Source organism: Bombina bombina, chromosome 5, assembly GCF_027579735.1.
Source record: "Bombina bombina isolate aBomBom1 chromosome 5, aBomBom1.pri, whole genome shotgun sequence".
Classification (NCBI taxonomy): domain Eukaryota; kingdom Metazoa; phylum Chordata; class Amphibia; order Anura; family Bombinatoridae; genus Bombina; species Bombina bombina.
Window position 1 is genome coordinate 483784019 of NC_069503.1, and position 15199 is coordinate 483799217.

The following is a 15199-nucleotide window of genomic DNA, read 5'->3' on the forward strand; positions in this document are numbered from 1 at the left end:
ACAGTACCATCAGATATGCCAGATAATCAAAAATAACTATCAACTACTCTCGGCTGATGATGCATTAAAAGATACAGTGGATGAAGGCATACGATTCGCTTACAAAAGGAATCGTACGATTGGCAACTTAATAGCCCCCACTAGACTGAAGCAGGAAGAGACCAGTGGCTCAACCTGGCTGAGACTAAATGGTACATTTAGATGCAATTATCTTTCCTGTAAGGCATGTGAAAGAGTGATAGTGGGAGATTCTTTTAGGTCTCTAGACACAGGTGAAACTTTCCAGAAGAGACTGTGCTTAAATTGCCGGTCAAATTTCGTGGTATATCTAATATCATGCACACATTGTGCCCTCCAATATGTAGGTCTAACGACCAGGGAGGCACGAGTTAGAATAAAGGAACATCTGGCTGATATAAGAGCAGGTGAATTAACAACGCCACTGATCAATCACTTTTCCGTGATACACCAAAAAGATCCCAGGTACTTTTCGTGGACCATCATAGAGAAGGTCCCGGTACAAAATAGAGGACAGGATAGAACACGAAAACTGGGAGAAAGGGAGGCCTTCTGGATTTTTAGGTTGAGAACCAGGTCTCCAGAGGGCCTAAATTCAGAATTCGATTTAATTAATTTTTGGTAGCTGTAGCAATTCCCTTACAAATTCATACTACACAAATAATTTCCAACCAGCACTTAAAACAATTTAAAAAGTTTATAAATATAAACCACATTAATTATAAATGTACACAACAAAAGATAACCTTATTTAAATATAAATCTCAGTACTTGATATTCAACCAGTTGTAGATCAATGCCCACACGATTGTGAAAAGGTAACAGTGGGCAAAAGCTTTTCAGAGTTCCGTTCACATAGCAGATCCATTATAGTTTTCTTAGGGATAGAAATTATCTGTTTAAATTTCAAACTACTGCCAACCTCAAGTGCACATAACCCACCACCCTCCCCCCCCCCCCCCCACCAAACCCCGCATCCACCCCCTCCCCTCCCCTTTAGTGAAACGGATGCACACTAAATAGATGGAGCTTTTCAGCCGCATCGATTAGGGTTAAACATACATTTATAGAGTGAGGGCTCTACGCTTGGTGAGGTTACTTTGGAGAAACCATTTAACTATAGGTCAGGGGTATCGCTAACACACCACCTCCACACATAGTATTAAAGTGGAAGGTGGATTAGTGCTGTGGAAGCGATGGGATATGCAAGCCTATAGGGCGGAACGGGAGGCGTGATTCATACGTCACACATGTAAACAAATATACACGCCAGGGGTGCCGCTAACACACCCCCTCCACACATATTATTAAAGTGGAAGGCGGAATAGGGCTGTGGAAGTGATGGGGCATGCAAGCCTATAGGGCGGAACTGGAGGTGTGATTCATACGTCACACATGTAAACAATTACACACGCATCCTCGAACAGTTGCAATCACATCCCCCTTTCTTGCTATGAAAGTGTGTACACAAAGGGCTAGTGGGTATTATCAGACCCAGGCAGTCTCAGGTCCCACAACTTTAACTTTTCCTTTTTTTTTATTTTTATATGCTGTAACGTTCAAGAAACGTAAGATATTAGACAGCATTACATACATGGAGATATGTTGGTATAAAAATGGGAAAAGATAAAAACAAATTTAGCTTATATAAGCTACGTTTCTAATTAAAAGCAACAACAATTTATTTCAGCAGTAATCTAGATGTGACGATGGGCACTTTTGTGCGGTTTGTGTGTAGGCAAAGGAAAGTTTACAGTTAAAACTTTAAGAGGGCTGCACAGACTTCGCCACACCTAATAACACTAGTGAAGTCAGTAGGTAACACAGGTGTCTGATAAATTAGGAAGTTTAACATTGGTTAACCATGAGAGAGGTGTGAATTTCTCACACCCAATTGAAACACAGAGGTGGGTTTTTAAGCTGTGAATCTTACTAATACTTTTAAGCAGGCTAGGATTAAGGCACACGCCGAAACCGGTCAGCCTATTTGTTCTCTGTTTTTCATCATATTGTTTTTTACACTCTTACCCTGGGGTTATGTAACCCTATTGTTATAAATAAAATAAAAAAAATTTTTGTTTTTCACTCGCTTTTTGGTGCTCCAAACTGTCTTTTGTTTGTGAGACTTGAATTGTTTGGCCATTGTGAGCACACACAGCGAGTTCAAACACCATTCAATTCCCTTATTGCGGAGGTTTAACTATTCCCAGCTTGGATACTCACCAGCACCACAAGAATATCAACAACACCACTTGGATACAAGAGAAAGATCAACCTAAACAGGACTGTGGTGAGTTTCTTTGCAATATAATCAAAAGTGATATTACTTGACTGCATTGGAGAGTTTCATATTCATATACACATGACATATTCATTTGAATTTGGCTATAGTCGGGGGAGATTGGGGTGACCCGCTGACATAGCAAGTTTGTGAACTTTGTTTGCTCTATCAAGCTGGCGGTGCAATTGTGATTTATTTTTGCATATGAAATAGCACACTCCGTACACACCCAACCAAGCATTCCCCACTTTTCACTGACTATTAAATTGATACCTGCATATGCTCAACTTGTTCCAGAGACCAAGCATTCTTACCTGTTACCTGCGTATGCTCGCTTTGTTTCAGAGACCAAGCATACTTTCCTTGCACCTGCGCATGCTCACCTGGTTCTTTAAAGCCAAGCATACTTACTTGTTACCTGTGTATGCTCAACTTGTTCCAGAAACCAAGCATAATTACCTGTTACCTGCATATTCTCACCTTGTTCCAGAGACCAACCATACTTACCTGTTACCTGCATATCCTCACCTTGTTCCAGAGACCAAGCAAGCATACTTACCTTGCACATGTGTATGCTCACCTGGTTCCCGAAAACTAAGAAGACTTCCTTGATACCTGTATATGCTCACCTTGTTCCTGAAGCAGTGTCTAATGTATCTATTTGGTATTCCATGACAGTCTCACCAACAGTACCCACTGGGTATTCTACACTTGCTGAGAATCCTGTGTCTATCATACCAGAAAAACAGTCCAGTCCAGCGCCGAAATACCAGACAATTCTTCTCTGAACAAAAAAAAACCCAGACATATATTTCAGCCTCCCTTGAGCCTCGTCAGTGAAGTGCAGTTGCATATCTCTAGGGCATGTGTGCAAGGAGTCCATATCTGGTTTCCCCTTTTACTCTAAGGGAGACCTAAGAGGAATTTGCATAAAAACAAGAAAATTGAGATGCACCACTGAGGCAGAACAAAAGCTAGAAAAACTTCCATGCTTGTCCACAAGGCCAGTGCCACTCAGTGTGCTGTTTTTGTTTTTTTTTTGCACACTATGCCTGGACTGTCATTGGGCAGGATCAGACTGATATGCTACAGGATATTTTTTTATCTGTGAAAAAGCTTTCCTCAAACCATATGTGACTAGTACTGTACGTACCTGGTATCCCATGACAGTCTCATGTTCTGCACAATTCAAGCATCAGTGCTCACTAGACTTTGTTACTGCAACCTACTTAAAGGGACATTAAACACTAGATACATGCTAGATAGAATGATACATTCAAAGAAAAGATTAGTCCATGACTAACATGTAGATGTATTTTTTAAAGTTTCATTAGTTGTTTAAAAAGTGACAAAATAAGTGTAAAGTTTTAGTGTCTATAAAACACTGGGAGCTGCCATGTTGTAAAACTTGTGTTACCTTCTCTGCTGTGGCCAATTAGGGTCAGTTATAAATAGGTCACTAGAGTGTGCAGCCAATGGCTGTGCTGGATTTAACAGAGTTCTGCACTTCCTTTTCTAACAGGAACTGAAAAGCTCACAATTTCAGAATGGAATTACAGGAAAAGAGGACAAAATAAATAATGAAAGTATATTGCAGAGCTGTTTTATATATACAATTTATCATTTTATATTACCATCTCAAAGTGTTTAATGTCCCTTTAAGTGTTCAGAACTTTGTATGCGATTTTAGTGTTCTGCCATGGACCTATGTTCAAACTTGCTGTTTCTGTGATCTTCAATTAGAACTTCAAACTGTTCTTATGTTTATTATTCAGCCTTTAAAAGACCGTTGTTCAGTGTATCTTTTCCTGCATTCTGAGTTCCACACACCTTAACTCCCTCAGAACATCAGCTTTATGACAGTCCTGGGGTACTATGCTTGAGGATAATAAGTCTCGAAAAATTGAGTAGAGGTTTTGCTATAACAGCGCTAAGTTCCCTTAAAGGACCAATAAATACAGGATCATTAATAAGCTTTGAACAAGAATTTACCAACTTCATACCTACTCCCAACAATTTGACAATCTTTGAAAAACATTTCGTACAGTTATTTTAAAATGTTCCATGAAATAGTCTTAACATGTTATTTTTATTAGTCAACATATTTGTAAAGATATTGCAATTTTAAAATAAAAAGGTTAACTTGCGAGTATTAAAAAGCTCTGCCAAGAAATAGTGAATTACTTCATAGGTTGTGCGCTGTAGGACGCGATGTGTATTTTGCACCACCAGATGGCGCTCGCAAACCTTGTACATAAATATCTACTTAGCCAGCGCGAGAAGAGCCTGTTCTTGTCATTCACTCTCATATCCAGCACCTGAATCACAAGGAAGTGAGAAACTCTTTATAACATAAGGGGGAAATAGACAACCAACAGTAATCGTGCTCAGTAGCTGACTGCATCAGGGGCACATGTAGGCACTGACACCAATAGTAAATACAAGCTGCAAACTGGTGAGAGGGATCATTGCAGTCTCAATTCTTCCTCATCCCTATAAAGCTGGACCGTGCATCACAATAAGGAAGGATTAAACTCTCCTGGATGTATCTACTGATCTCTTGAAAACTCTGAAACTGCTAGAAGTGACAAGTAAGTTTGTACCATCTCTGGATATTGTAATCTGCTGACAGACAGCTAATAAACTGTTGCTGCTGCTGTTGCACTACACATTTTAACACGCTGCTTTTGCAACTTTCAACTCAACTTTTTTTATTCACTTGATATGAATTTTATTTTTTATCTTTTCCTTTTCCCCCCTCAATTTTAATTAAAATAAATCAACATTGCATTTCAAGCATCTTGCATAACTGCTATGTTAGGGTTTTATTTAACCCCATCACTGCTGCTCTCATCATATGCACTTACAGGGCAATATTGGTGACTCATGACTTTTCCAGTTTTATCTGCTGTTTCATGTATTTGCTTTTGCAACTTTCAATTAAACTTTCTCATTCACGTGTTATGTTTTTTTTTTAATCTTTTGTAGTTTTCTTCCCTTTTTAATGAACTTTGATTACAACATATTTATTTATTTGAAGCATTTTGTATAACTTTCATTTTAGACACCTTGTAGTTTGTTTTTCTAACAAAATCACTGCAGCTCTCATCTAATGCAAATGTTACAGGGAAATATAGGTGACTTGACTTTTCCAAGTGTTATCTAATATTTCAGGTACTTCAACCTAGTTTTGAAGTTAAATATTTGTAACACTTTTATTTTTTAAAGTTTATTTGTCTTTTTTTAATTAAATTATTCTAGTCACCTGATATTCCTCACTATATTAAACATAATTAGTTTTAATTTGTATTTATTAATACAGTAAAATCTTGCAAGCAATATCTTGCCTAAATGGAAAAAAATACATTCTATTAGAAACATAACATTATTTGGTAGGCCATATTTTCTTCTACAGTTGTATAAACCATGTTTTGTTTGTTTGGATAGAATGTCTTTCATACCACAATTTTTTTGTAACAAATTATATAAATAAAGTTATTCCCATTTTAAAAGGTAGTTTTTGTAACAAATTATATAAATAGTTATTCCCATTTTAAAAGGTATTTTTGTAACAAATTATATAAATAAAGTTATTTCAATTTTTAAAAGGTATTTTTGTAACAAATTATATAAATAAAGTTATTTCAATTTTTAAAAACATTTTTTAAAGGAGTTTGCAAATAGTGTAATTATTTTTTGTGGGTGGGTGGTGTTTTTTGTTGAGCTTGATCATTTTGATTTTATTCACACAGTATTGTGTTTCTCTGGTTCTTGAAATACTTTAGGGATACAGTAAGCATCTCTTCTATGGCCAACTTTAGAGATGCTGACAAATAGCATCATCAACAGTATCTTACTATAGAGTTTTCTGTGCACATATGTTGGTGCAAGTGATTATTCTGTCTGTACAACCCAACCTTGGACCGTATTTTATTACTTTGTTACAACATCCAACCCACTGCCGTGATATGTCTTTAAATGCACCTGTTGCATTTCTCTTATTCCAGGTCAAACAACAATGATTCCTCCAGGAGAATGTATGTATGCAGGAAGGAAACGAAGAAAACCACTACAAAAACAGTTAAGCATTTCTTATTTCTATTTACAATTTTAATAAACTGTAATACTCACTTAAAGTATTTTTTTTATTAAGAACAAGTGTCGCTTCATGAATCTTTTTAACTGTAGCTATATAACATTTGTTCAAATATATTGAAATGCTTCTAGTTTATTGATATTGTTATTTCTAGGGAAAAAATTCCATTACACTGTTTGAAGCCTAATAAATAAATTTAGAGGGACATTACGCATTTCCTAACATGTATATACATGGCATTATATAAACATATGTGGCATTTCCTAACATGTATATACGTGGCATTATATAAACATATGCGGCATTTCCTAACATGTATATACGTGGCATTATATAAACATGTGATATTTGCATGAAAAAAATAAATAAGTAGAAACTTAATTTTAACATAAAATAATAAGAAATTTATGTTGCATACTTGAGTATCCACATGAACCAAAGGATAGGTACATTTAAAAATATATGCATCACAGAGTTTTCAATTAAAAAAATAAATCCCTGATGTATAATATGAAAAATCCTCTTATGTGTAACAAAAAAAAAGCAAGAAATGAATTTCTATCAGTAAAGTTTTATAATAAACTATATATTTTTAAAGTGATTTATGAGTGCAGCTACTGTAAATACCAAATGGTATTTTGGCAATGGTTAATAACCATTTGCCTTATACCTATTGAATTAATCATGATGAATACTACACAGATATTGCAGCAAATTTAAATTTAAATGAACTAATAGTTATTTTTTCTGTTGATGTATAAACTATTTTTTGATATATCTAAAGAAAGATAGTTTTCTTTATTATTATATTTTGGAGAAGACATCATATTACAGAGAGTGAGGATAAAATGTAAATCTTAATAGTTTATAATTTAGTTACAGTTAATTCAAAATTAAAAAAGTTTAAACAAGTTAAAATCCTCATAATTGTAACATTGCAGTATACATTTTTTTTTATACAAGATGTGCTGATCTATAATTAAGCCGAACTATTATTAACTGTTTTAAAATTATTGTAATACCTTCATTTGCATTTATAATTCATGGTACCAATATATATAGATATATTTTCTAACTCACACCACTTAGGAAGCAATTTTTTTCATAAGAAATTCAGAGTGATTGATAAAAGTAACTTAAAATTGAGTTAATAAAGTGTAATAACTCAACATTATTTTTCTTAGGCCTATTTATTAAAGCGTCTTAAGTTTGTCTATTTTATTATAGCCCATAGTAAGCTGAATATTTTGCATTTTTTATGATGATTTTTTCTATAGTAGGCATCACATCAATATTTTAAACAATGAGTAAATCAAGCTCAAACTATACCTATAGTGAACTTTCTATTGTAGTCTAAAAATCAGATCATAAAGGGAAATATAAAATAATTAGGTTCATTTTCTGAAGAGTATAGAATTGGAATATGATGTGTTGCAATTCTGAGATGTTTAGCCTGAAGAGCTTGCAATCAATGTACCAGATAAAGGCGCCTGAGTATATAAGTAAGCCAGCCATAACTTCTTCTTGAGTAGCATACTGCACTTTATAGAAAAGAGCTTTTAAAGCTTTTAAAGTATTTTGTGGTGTCTGCTAAAACATGGCTCAAAAGCAAGTTGCCTAGGAAGTAATATAAGCGCTTGACATTCTAGGAAGGAAGGGTCATTATCACTCCAATGAGAAATGGGTTCCAGATGCCCTCTCGGCTAAAGAAATGCTTTTTGTTATAATGAATCCCTTCATCATTTCGTTGTACCATTTTAGTCTGATATTTTTACATTGCTTTTATTGCCTTTAAACTGATTTCAGTGCATTTTTGTTTATTCCCTTAAAAAAAAAAAGAATGATAGATTTCTGGCCATGTTCTGTTATATAGATCTTAACCGTGAGCGTACTGGTTCTTGGTTTTTTCGTGTGTAAAGCTTGTTTTCAGCTTTGGTGCTTGGTGTTAATACTTAAAAGACTAAGAGGAAATGCATTACAGAATTATAACACTGTTCTATGTTACAGATAAGGGAAGAAGCAATGTCTACAATCTAGTGTACTGTTGTAGTAGCACTTATAGAGGTATATTGCACGTTGTATTTAATAAATACTGTCACTTAAAGGGACATTATACTAAAAATGTTTTAATTTGCAAATTAAATGTGCACTATATATATATATATATATATATATATATATATTTACATACATATACATGCAGTGTATATGTATGTAAATTTGTCTGAAGACGGGGAGTGTTTCCCCGACAACGTTACACATAAGGGAATAAAGTGTTTTCACCCCTTGTTAAATCTGGTGAGTGCCTTCTATTTTTTGTTATATTTGCATATTTGTAGTGCACCCCGGTACAATAACGGTCGTCGAGAGTGCTAGACCATACTGAACGTGTATATATATATATATATATTTGCTACATATATATTTAAATGTTTCATTTATTGATATATATATTGTATATATATATATATATATATTTATACATACATTTATATGCTACACATTATGGTATTTTAGCAAACCAAAATGCTCATGAAGAGTAACATTTGCAATTAAAGGGAAATGAAACCCACACTTTTTCTTTCATGATTCAGATAGAGCATGCAATTTCAAAACACTTTCTAATTTACTTCTATTATCAATTATTCTTTGTTCTCTTGGTATCTTTTTGTTGGCCTACTTTTTGTTGAAAAGCAGGGACGAATGCTTAGTAGTTGGCCCATTTGGGGAGCACTATATGGCAGCAGTTTTGCAAGAATGTTATCCATTTGCAAGAACACTAGGTAGCAGCATTATTGGAAACTTTTTTTTAAATGGTATACTATGTCCGATTCACAAAATATTTTTTTTGGGTTTCATATCCCTTTAATGTAATCTTAGTCTTAAATTGCTTTCATGGTCTGCAATTAGTACTGGAGGAAGGGGTATATTGAATATTAAAAATCCAGAAAATCTTTCTACAGTATATTGAGATATTTGCTATTCACCCTGGCCGTTTAAAATTAAAAAGAAATAAAAGTGTTCTTTGAAGAAACTTTTATATACTGTATATATATATTTAAATTTAAATAAATAGATAAATAGATAGACACACACATACATATATCAGGTTTTACACATTATGCTATTTTAGGAAACTGAAATACTAACAAAGAGTAAATTTTGCAGTTAATACCATCTAGGTGTTAATTTGTTTTCATGATCTGAAATTAGTATTGGAGGTTAATTCAAACAGAATCCTCTGAAATGATCATATAATGATGTTCAAATATCTCATATGTTATGTAACTTTGAAATGAAAGTAAAGAAAGATTACTACAAATTTAAATTAGTATACAGTAATACCAGTATTTTATTTTGGGGAGTGGTTCTATCTAACGCACTGGTAATAAATTAAAAAAAAAAAATTCTAATCAACTCTAGGCAATCAATTTAATTTATAGCAGTTTCCATTTTCCACGGTCTATTGTAGAACACATGTAGTATACAAACTGGAGCTTTTGAAGATAAGAATACATTTTAATGTTGGCAAAAGTCCTTACAAATAAAAAACATACAAATTACTGTGTACGAAAGAATGACTAATACATTGAAGAAGAAATCACAGTTTGCTGCTTCTATGAAACTTACAGTGTTGCTGTGAAAACCTAACTCAACGTCATTTCTTTTTCTGGTAGTCAAGTAGTAAATAACCACACCTGAAAACACACCTTATCCCTCCAAAAACAATTAATCTCACATTAATGGGACATACAACTTGTTATTATGGCAGAAATTTGAAATTATACAGCTTTGTCCGACTACTCTAAAATCAGTTTCTTAAACTGGGGGTTGAGAATGTTTTTTTGGGAGTTCCAACAAGATTTGATAAGATGCTGTTCAAATTGAGGGGTTCCTGTACAGCAGAAAACTAAGTTACAATTACTAACTAAACAGCAGTGAAGCAATTAGGCAAGGAATAGGGGGTTGCTGTTGACCTCTTGTTCTTCAGATATACATTTTGTTTGTCTAAATGTCTTCTTCAACTCTTTACACAACCTTGTTCATAAAGGAAAATTAATGCAGATAAAAACATTTGTATTAATGTCATGGGACACCTGGACTTTTGTATTAGTGAGCATGTGTGGGTAATGTGAGTGTGCATGCATTTGGTTGTGTGTATTGTGAGTGTGTATGTATGTTTGTGCATGTATATATGTGTGTATTGTGAGTGTGCATGTATGTTTGTGCATGTATGTATGTGTGTATTGTGAGTGTGCATGTATGTGTGTGTATGTGTGTATTGCGTGTATATATGTATGTTATTGTGAGTGTGTATGTATGTATGTGCATGCATGTATGCGTGTGTTGTGAGTGTGCATGTATATGTGTGTATGTATGTGTATTGTGAGAGTTTATGTATTTGTGTATTGTGAGTGTGCATGTATGTGTGTGCTTGTATGTATGTGTGTATTGTGAGTGTGCATGTATGTGTGTGTATGTATGTGTGTCTGTATTGTGAGTGTGTATGTGTATGTGTGTATTATAAGTGTGTATGAGTGTGTGTGTATTGTGAGTGTGCATGTATGTGTGGGCATGTATGTATGTGTGTGGATGTATGTATGTTTGTGTATTGTTAGTGTGCATGTGTGTGTATGTATGTGTGTGTGTGTATTATTAGTGTGTATGTATGTGTGTGTGTATTGTGAGTGTGTGTGTATGTGTATGTGTGCATTATGAGTGTGTATGTATGTTTGTGTATTGTGATTGTGCATGTATGTGTGGGCATATATGCATGTGTGTATTGTGGGTGTATGTATCTGTGTGTATATTGTGAGTGTGTATGTATGTTTGTGTATTGTTAGTGTGCATGTGTGTGCATTGTGAGTGTGTATGTATTGTGAGTGTGTATGTATGTGTGTGTATGTATGTTTTACCAGTCTTCCAGTATGAAATGCTCTCCCATGAAGGCCAAACTTGCCAATTACATTTTGACTCTGCTTTTTCTTACTAGGGGAGAACATTCCCTGTTTAGCTGGGTTTGAATTCTAGATGCAGATACTCTATTCCATAATGATGTTAGCTTGATATACTGGTTTCCATCCTTAGAAATTTTCTGCTTGGCTGAAGTTTCGGTCCCATTAAGGTTTCTCAGCAATCAGGAGAACAACTTGCCCTTAAATTTCTGAAAAGCTCACATTTAGATATAATGGGCAAGATTACATAAGCGGCATCGCCCACAAAAGCCGCCGTCGCCGTTTTTTTACGCGATTTTGGTATCACATATACAGTGCCGCATATAAATGCGGTAAGTATATATTTACCCGTCGGCCGCTATTTTTACCCCCATAAGTTAACGTAGAACCGCTTTGCAAATCTGTATCACATATTCAGCGCAAGGACTTACATGGCGAAAATTGAGAAATTTTACTCCATTTTCACCTCGCCACACATAAGCAGGCGCAGCAAGACTTGCGCTGAGTATGTGAGCACTGTAACTCCCTTAACTGCCTGAAAATATTAACTAACACCTAACGCATGCACAATATCTATCTACCTGTCAACCGCAATCCCTCACCGCAATAACTAATATAGTATATTAACCCCTAATCTGCCATTAACCCACATCGGAACTAATAATAAAAGTATTAACCCCTAAACTGACAACCCCCCACAACGCAATATGCCTAATTAAACTATTAACCCCTAATCCACCATTCACACACATCGCAAACTACCTAATAAAAGTATTAACCCCTAAATCCTCCAACCCAACCATCATAAACTACCTATTGAAACTATTAACCCCTAATCTGCCATTAACCCACAACGCAATAAACCTAATAAAACTATTAACTCCTAATCCGCCATTAACCTACAACTCAATAAACCTAATAAAACTATTAAGCCCTAATCCACCAAACCCCACAACGCAAATAACTAATCATTAAGACCCCTAACCTAACACCCCCTAAATTAACCCATTACGTAAATTAAAATAATACTAAATTACAATTAAAATAAAAAAGCTAACATTACTTTAAAAATAAAAAAAATAATTTTAAATTAAGATAAAATTACAGAAAATAAAAAAGTCTAACATTACATAAAATAATAAAAAAATGATCAAAAATAAAAAAAATTAAACCTAATTCCTATGAAAAAAAGACCCCCAAAATAAAAACACCCCCTCACTCTTTTCCTTAAAAAAAAATACTAAGTCCCCCCTCTAACAGTAAACCCCCCACCCACCAAAGCCCCCAAAATAAAAAAAACCTAACATTAAAAAAATCCTAAACTACTCATTGCCCCTAAAGGGGCATTTGTATGGGCATTGCCCTTAAAAGGGCATTCAACTCTTTTTCAATTGCCCTACAATTCAATTGCCTTAGGGTAATTAGATTAGGGGGTGTTTTTATTTTGGGGGGGGCTTTTTTATTTTCATAGGGATTAGGTATATTTTTTTATTTTTGATAATTTTGTTTATTATTTTATGTAATGTTAGACTTTTTTATTTTCTGTAATTTTAGCTTAATTTAAATTTTATTAAGTAATGTTAGGTTTTTTATTTTAATTGTAATTTAGTATTATTTTAAATTATCTAATGGGGTTAAATTAGGGGGTGTTAGGTTAGGGGGGTTAGTGATTAGTTATTTGCTTTGTGGGGTTTGGTGGGTTAGGGGTTAATAGTTTTATTAGGTTTATTGTGTTGTGGGTTAATGGCGGATTAGGGGTTAATAGTTTTAATAGGTAGTTTGCGATGCTGGGTTTGGCGGATTTAGGGGTTAATACTTTTATTAGGTGGAGCGCAATGTGGGTGAATTGCGGATTAGGGGTTAATAGTTTAATTAGGCATATTGCATTGTGGGGGTTGTCGGTTTAGGGGTTAATACTTTTATTATTAGTTCCGTTGTGGGTTTGATGGCGGATATAGGGGTTTTAGGTGTCGGGTTCATTTTTGGGAGGCGGGTTAGACTTTTACGGGAGATTTGACATTTTTTTTTATTTTTGTAGGCGTTGGCAGTTTCTAAAGTGCCGTAAGTCACTGGCGACTCCAGAAATTTGTATTTACTGTCATTTCTGGACATCTCTAGTTTATTCGACTTATGGCACTTTATGAATTGCCGGCGGGGTTTATTGGATACCCCGATGAGCAAGGTGAAATTACGGGTGGTGGTGCGGGTTTCAGCGCTTGCACTGAAGCCTGCGCCATATATGTAATCTCGCCCAATGTATACATGGGAATAAGTACATTATTAGCATGGTCCCTGTGACTGTGCTTTATATAATGCAATTGGAAATGTATATATTTTTCACCTTTTCCTCATTGAGCAATAAAAAAAGAATGTTTTTGTAAATATTTTTGATCTAGTTTGGGTGAGAGTGAATTTAACTGATTGCCACTGAACAACCTTTATAGTGAGCAGATCAAAGTGTTTATTAAAGTATTAATTGCATTTTAGTACTTTTTTTCTGAAAAATATTAAAGTTTCCTTTCATTTCTCTGTCTCTTGAATCATGTGACAGCCATCAGCCAATCACTCATATACCTATATGCTATAAACTCTTGCACATGCTCGGTAGAAGCTGCTGCCTCAGAAAGTGTGCACAGTTTAAAAACAGAAATATCTTTAAAAGTTATAGTTTTTTAATTGTATTCTCCATCTGAACCACAAAAAAGTAATTTTGAATTTATGTTAGTCTGCACTTTTCAAATACAAATGTAATCCCATAACAAAATGTACTTCTCAGAAATATATGTTTCAGTAATCCTTAGAGACCATTTTTCTGTCAATCCTCCTAATGATGAATGTAACTGATAATTATTTGTTTCTTGTCTTCATGCAAGTTTTTTGTATATTGTAGCGCTTACATACAGAACGAATGGGACTATTTAACCCTTGTTATGCATATGTTGTGGTCTGAATCAAAACAATTTTATAATTTTGTAAGATTTTTATATTTACATAAAATATTGTGCAATGTTGGAAAAGAGGTTTGTAGTTACATAATTGTGAAGCTTTGTTTAGTCTTAAAGGGACACTGAACCCAAATTTTTTTCTTTTGTGATTCAGATAGCGCATGCAATTTTAAGCAACTTTCTAATTTACTCCTATTATCAATTTTTCTTCGTTCTCTTGCTATCTTTATTTGCATCTAAGTTATTGTTTGGTTCAGAACCCTGGATAGCACTTATTTATTGGTCGTTTAAATCAATCCACCAATTAGCAAGAACAACCCAGGTTGTTCACTAAAGATGGGCCGGCATCTAAACTTACATTCTTGCTTTTCAAATAAAGATACCAAGAGAATGAAGAAAATGTGATATTGGAGTAAATTAAAAAGTTGCTTAAAATTGCTTGCTCTATCTGAATCACAAAAGAAAAAATTTGGGTTCAGTGTCCCTTTAAATTAGTTAAGATCTTACCTATATTTTGCATGTATGGTGATAAAGTTGTACACACACTCTTGGTGTCATCCATTTGTATTTTATGTCACATTAAAGGGACATTAAACACTCAATACATTTCATGCACCTCCCTCTAATCATAGGTGCTGCCATTTGAAGGAGAGTGCTGACTAGGGGGAGGCAAGAAATAACCTCAATACAATGCTTATATAATGTATTTGGTGTTTAATGCCCCTTTAAATTCTTTCTCAGTTCTTTGGGAAAACAATTTTATATGACACTCAGATGGTTTCATATGTGACTTCCTGCCTGTTATTGGCACATTACTATCTGTATTTTACTTGAAACTGGTATTAAATATCAAATCAATAATTATTAAAGCATATTAGCTGAAAGTTCTGAATTTTCCTGTTGG

The 15199-nt window shown here is 34.3% G+C and overlaps 1 protein-coding gene across 1 annotated transcript in view; it reads left to right on the plus strand.

Annotated features, from left to right (window-relative positions):
• Nucleotides 1-4608: 4608 nt before the first annotated feature.
• AHRR (aryl hydrocarbon receptor repressor) overlaps nt 4609-15199 on the plus strand; it is a 647930-nt gene continuing 637339 nt past the window's right edge. The window contains 2 exon segments of the mRNA XM_053714392.1: nt 4609-4890; nt 6307-6379. Of these exon segments, the coding sequence (XP_053570367.1) occupies nt 6318-6379 (62 nt within the window). The 5' untranslated portion in view covers nt 4609-4890; nt 6307-6317.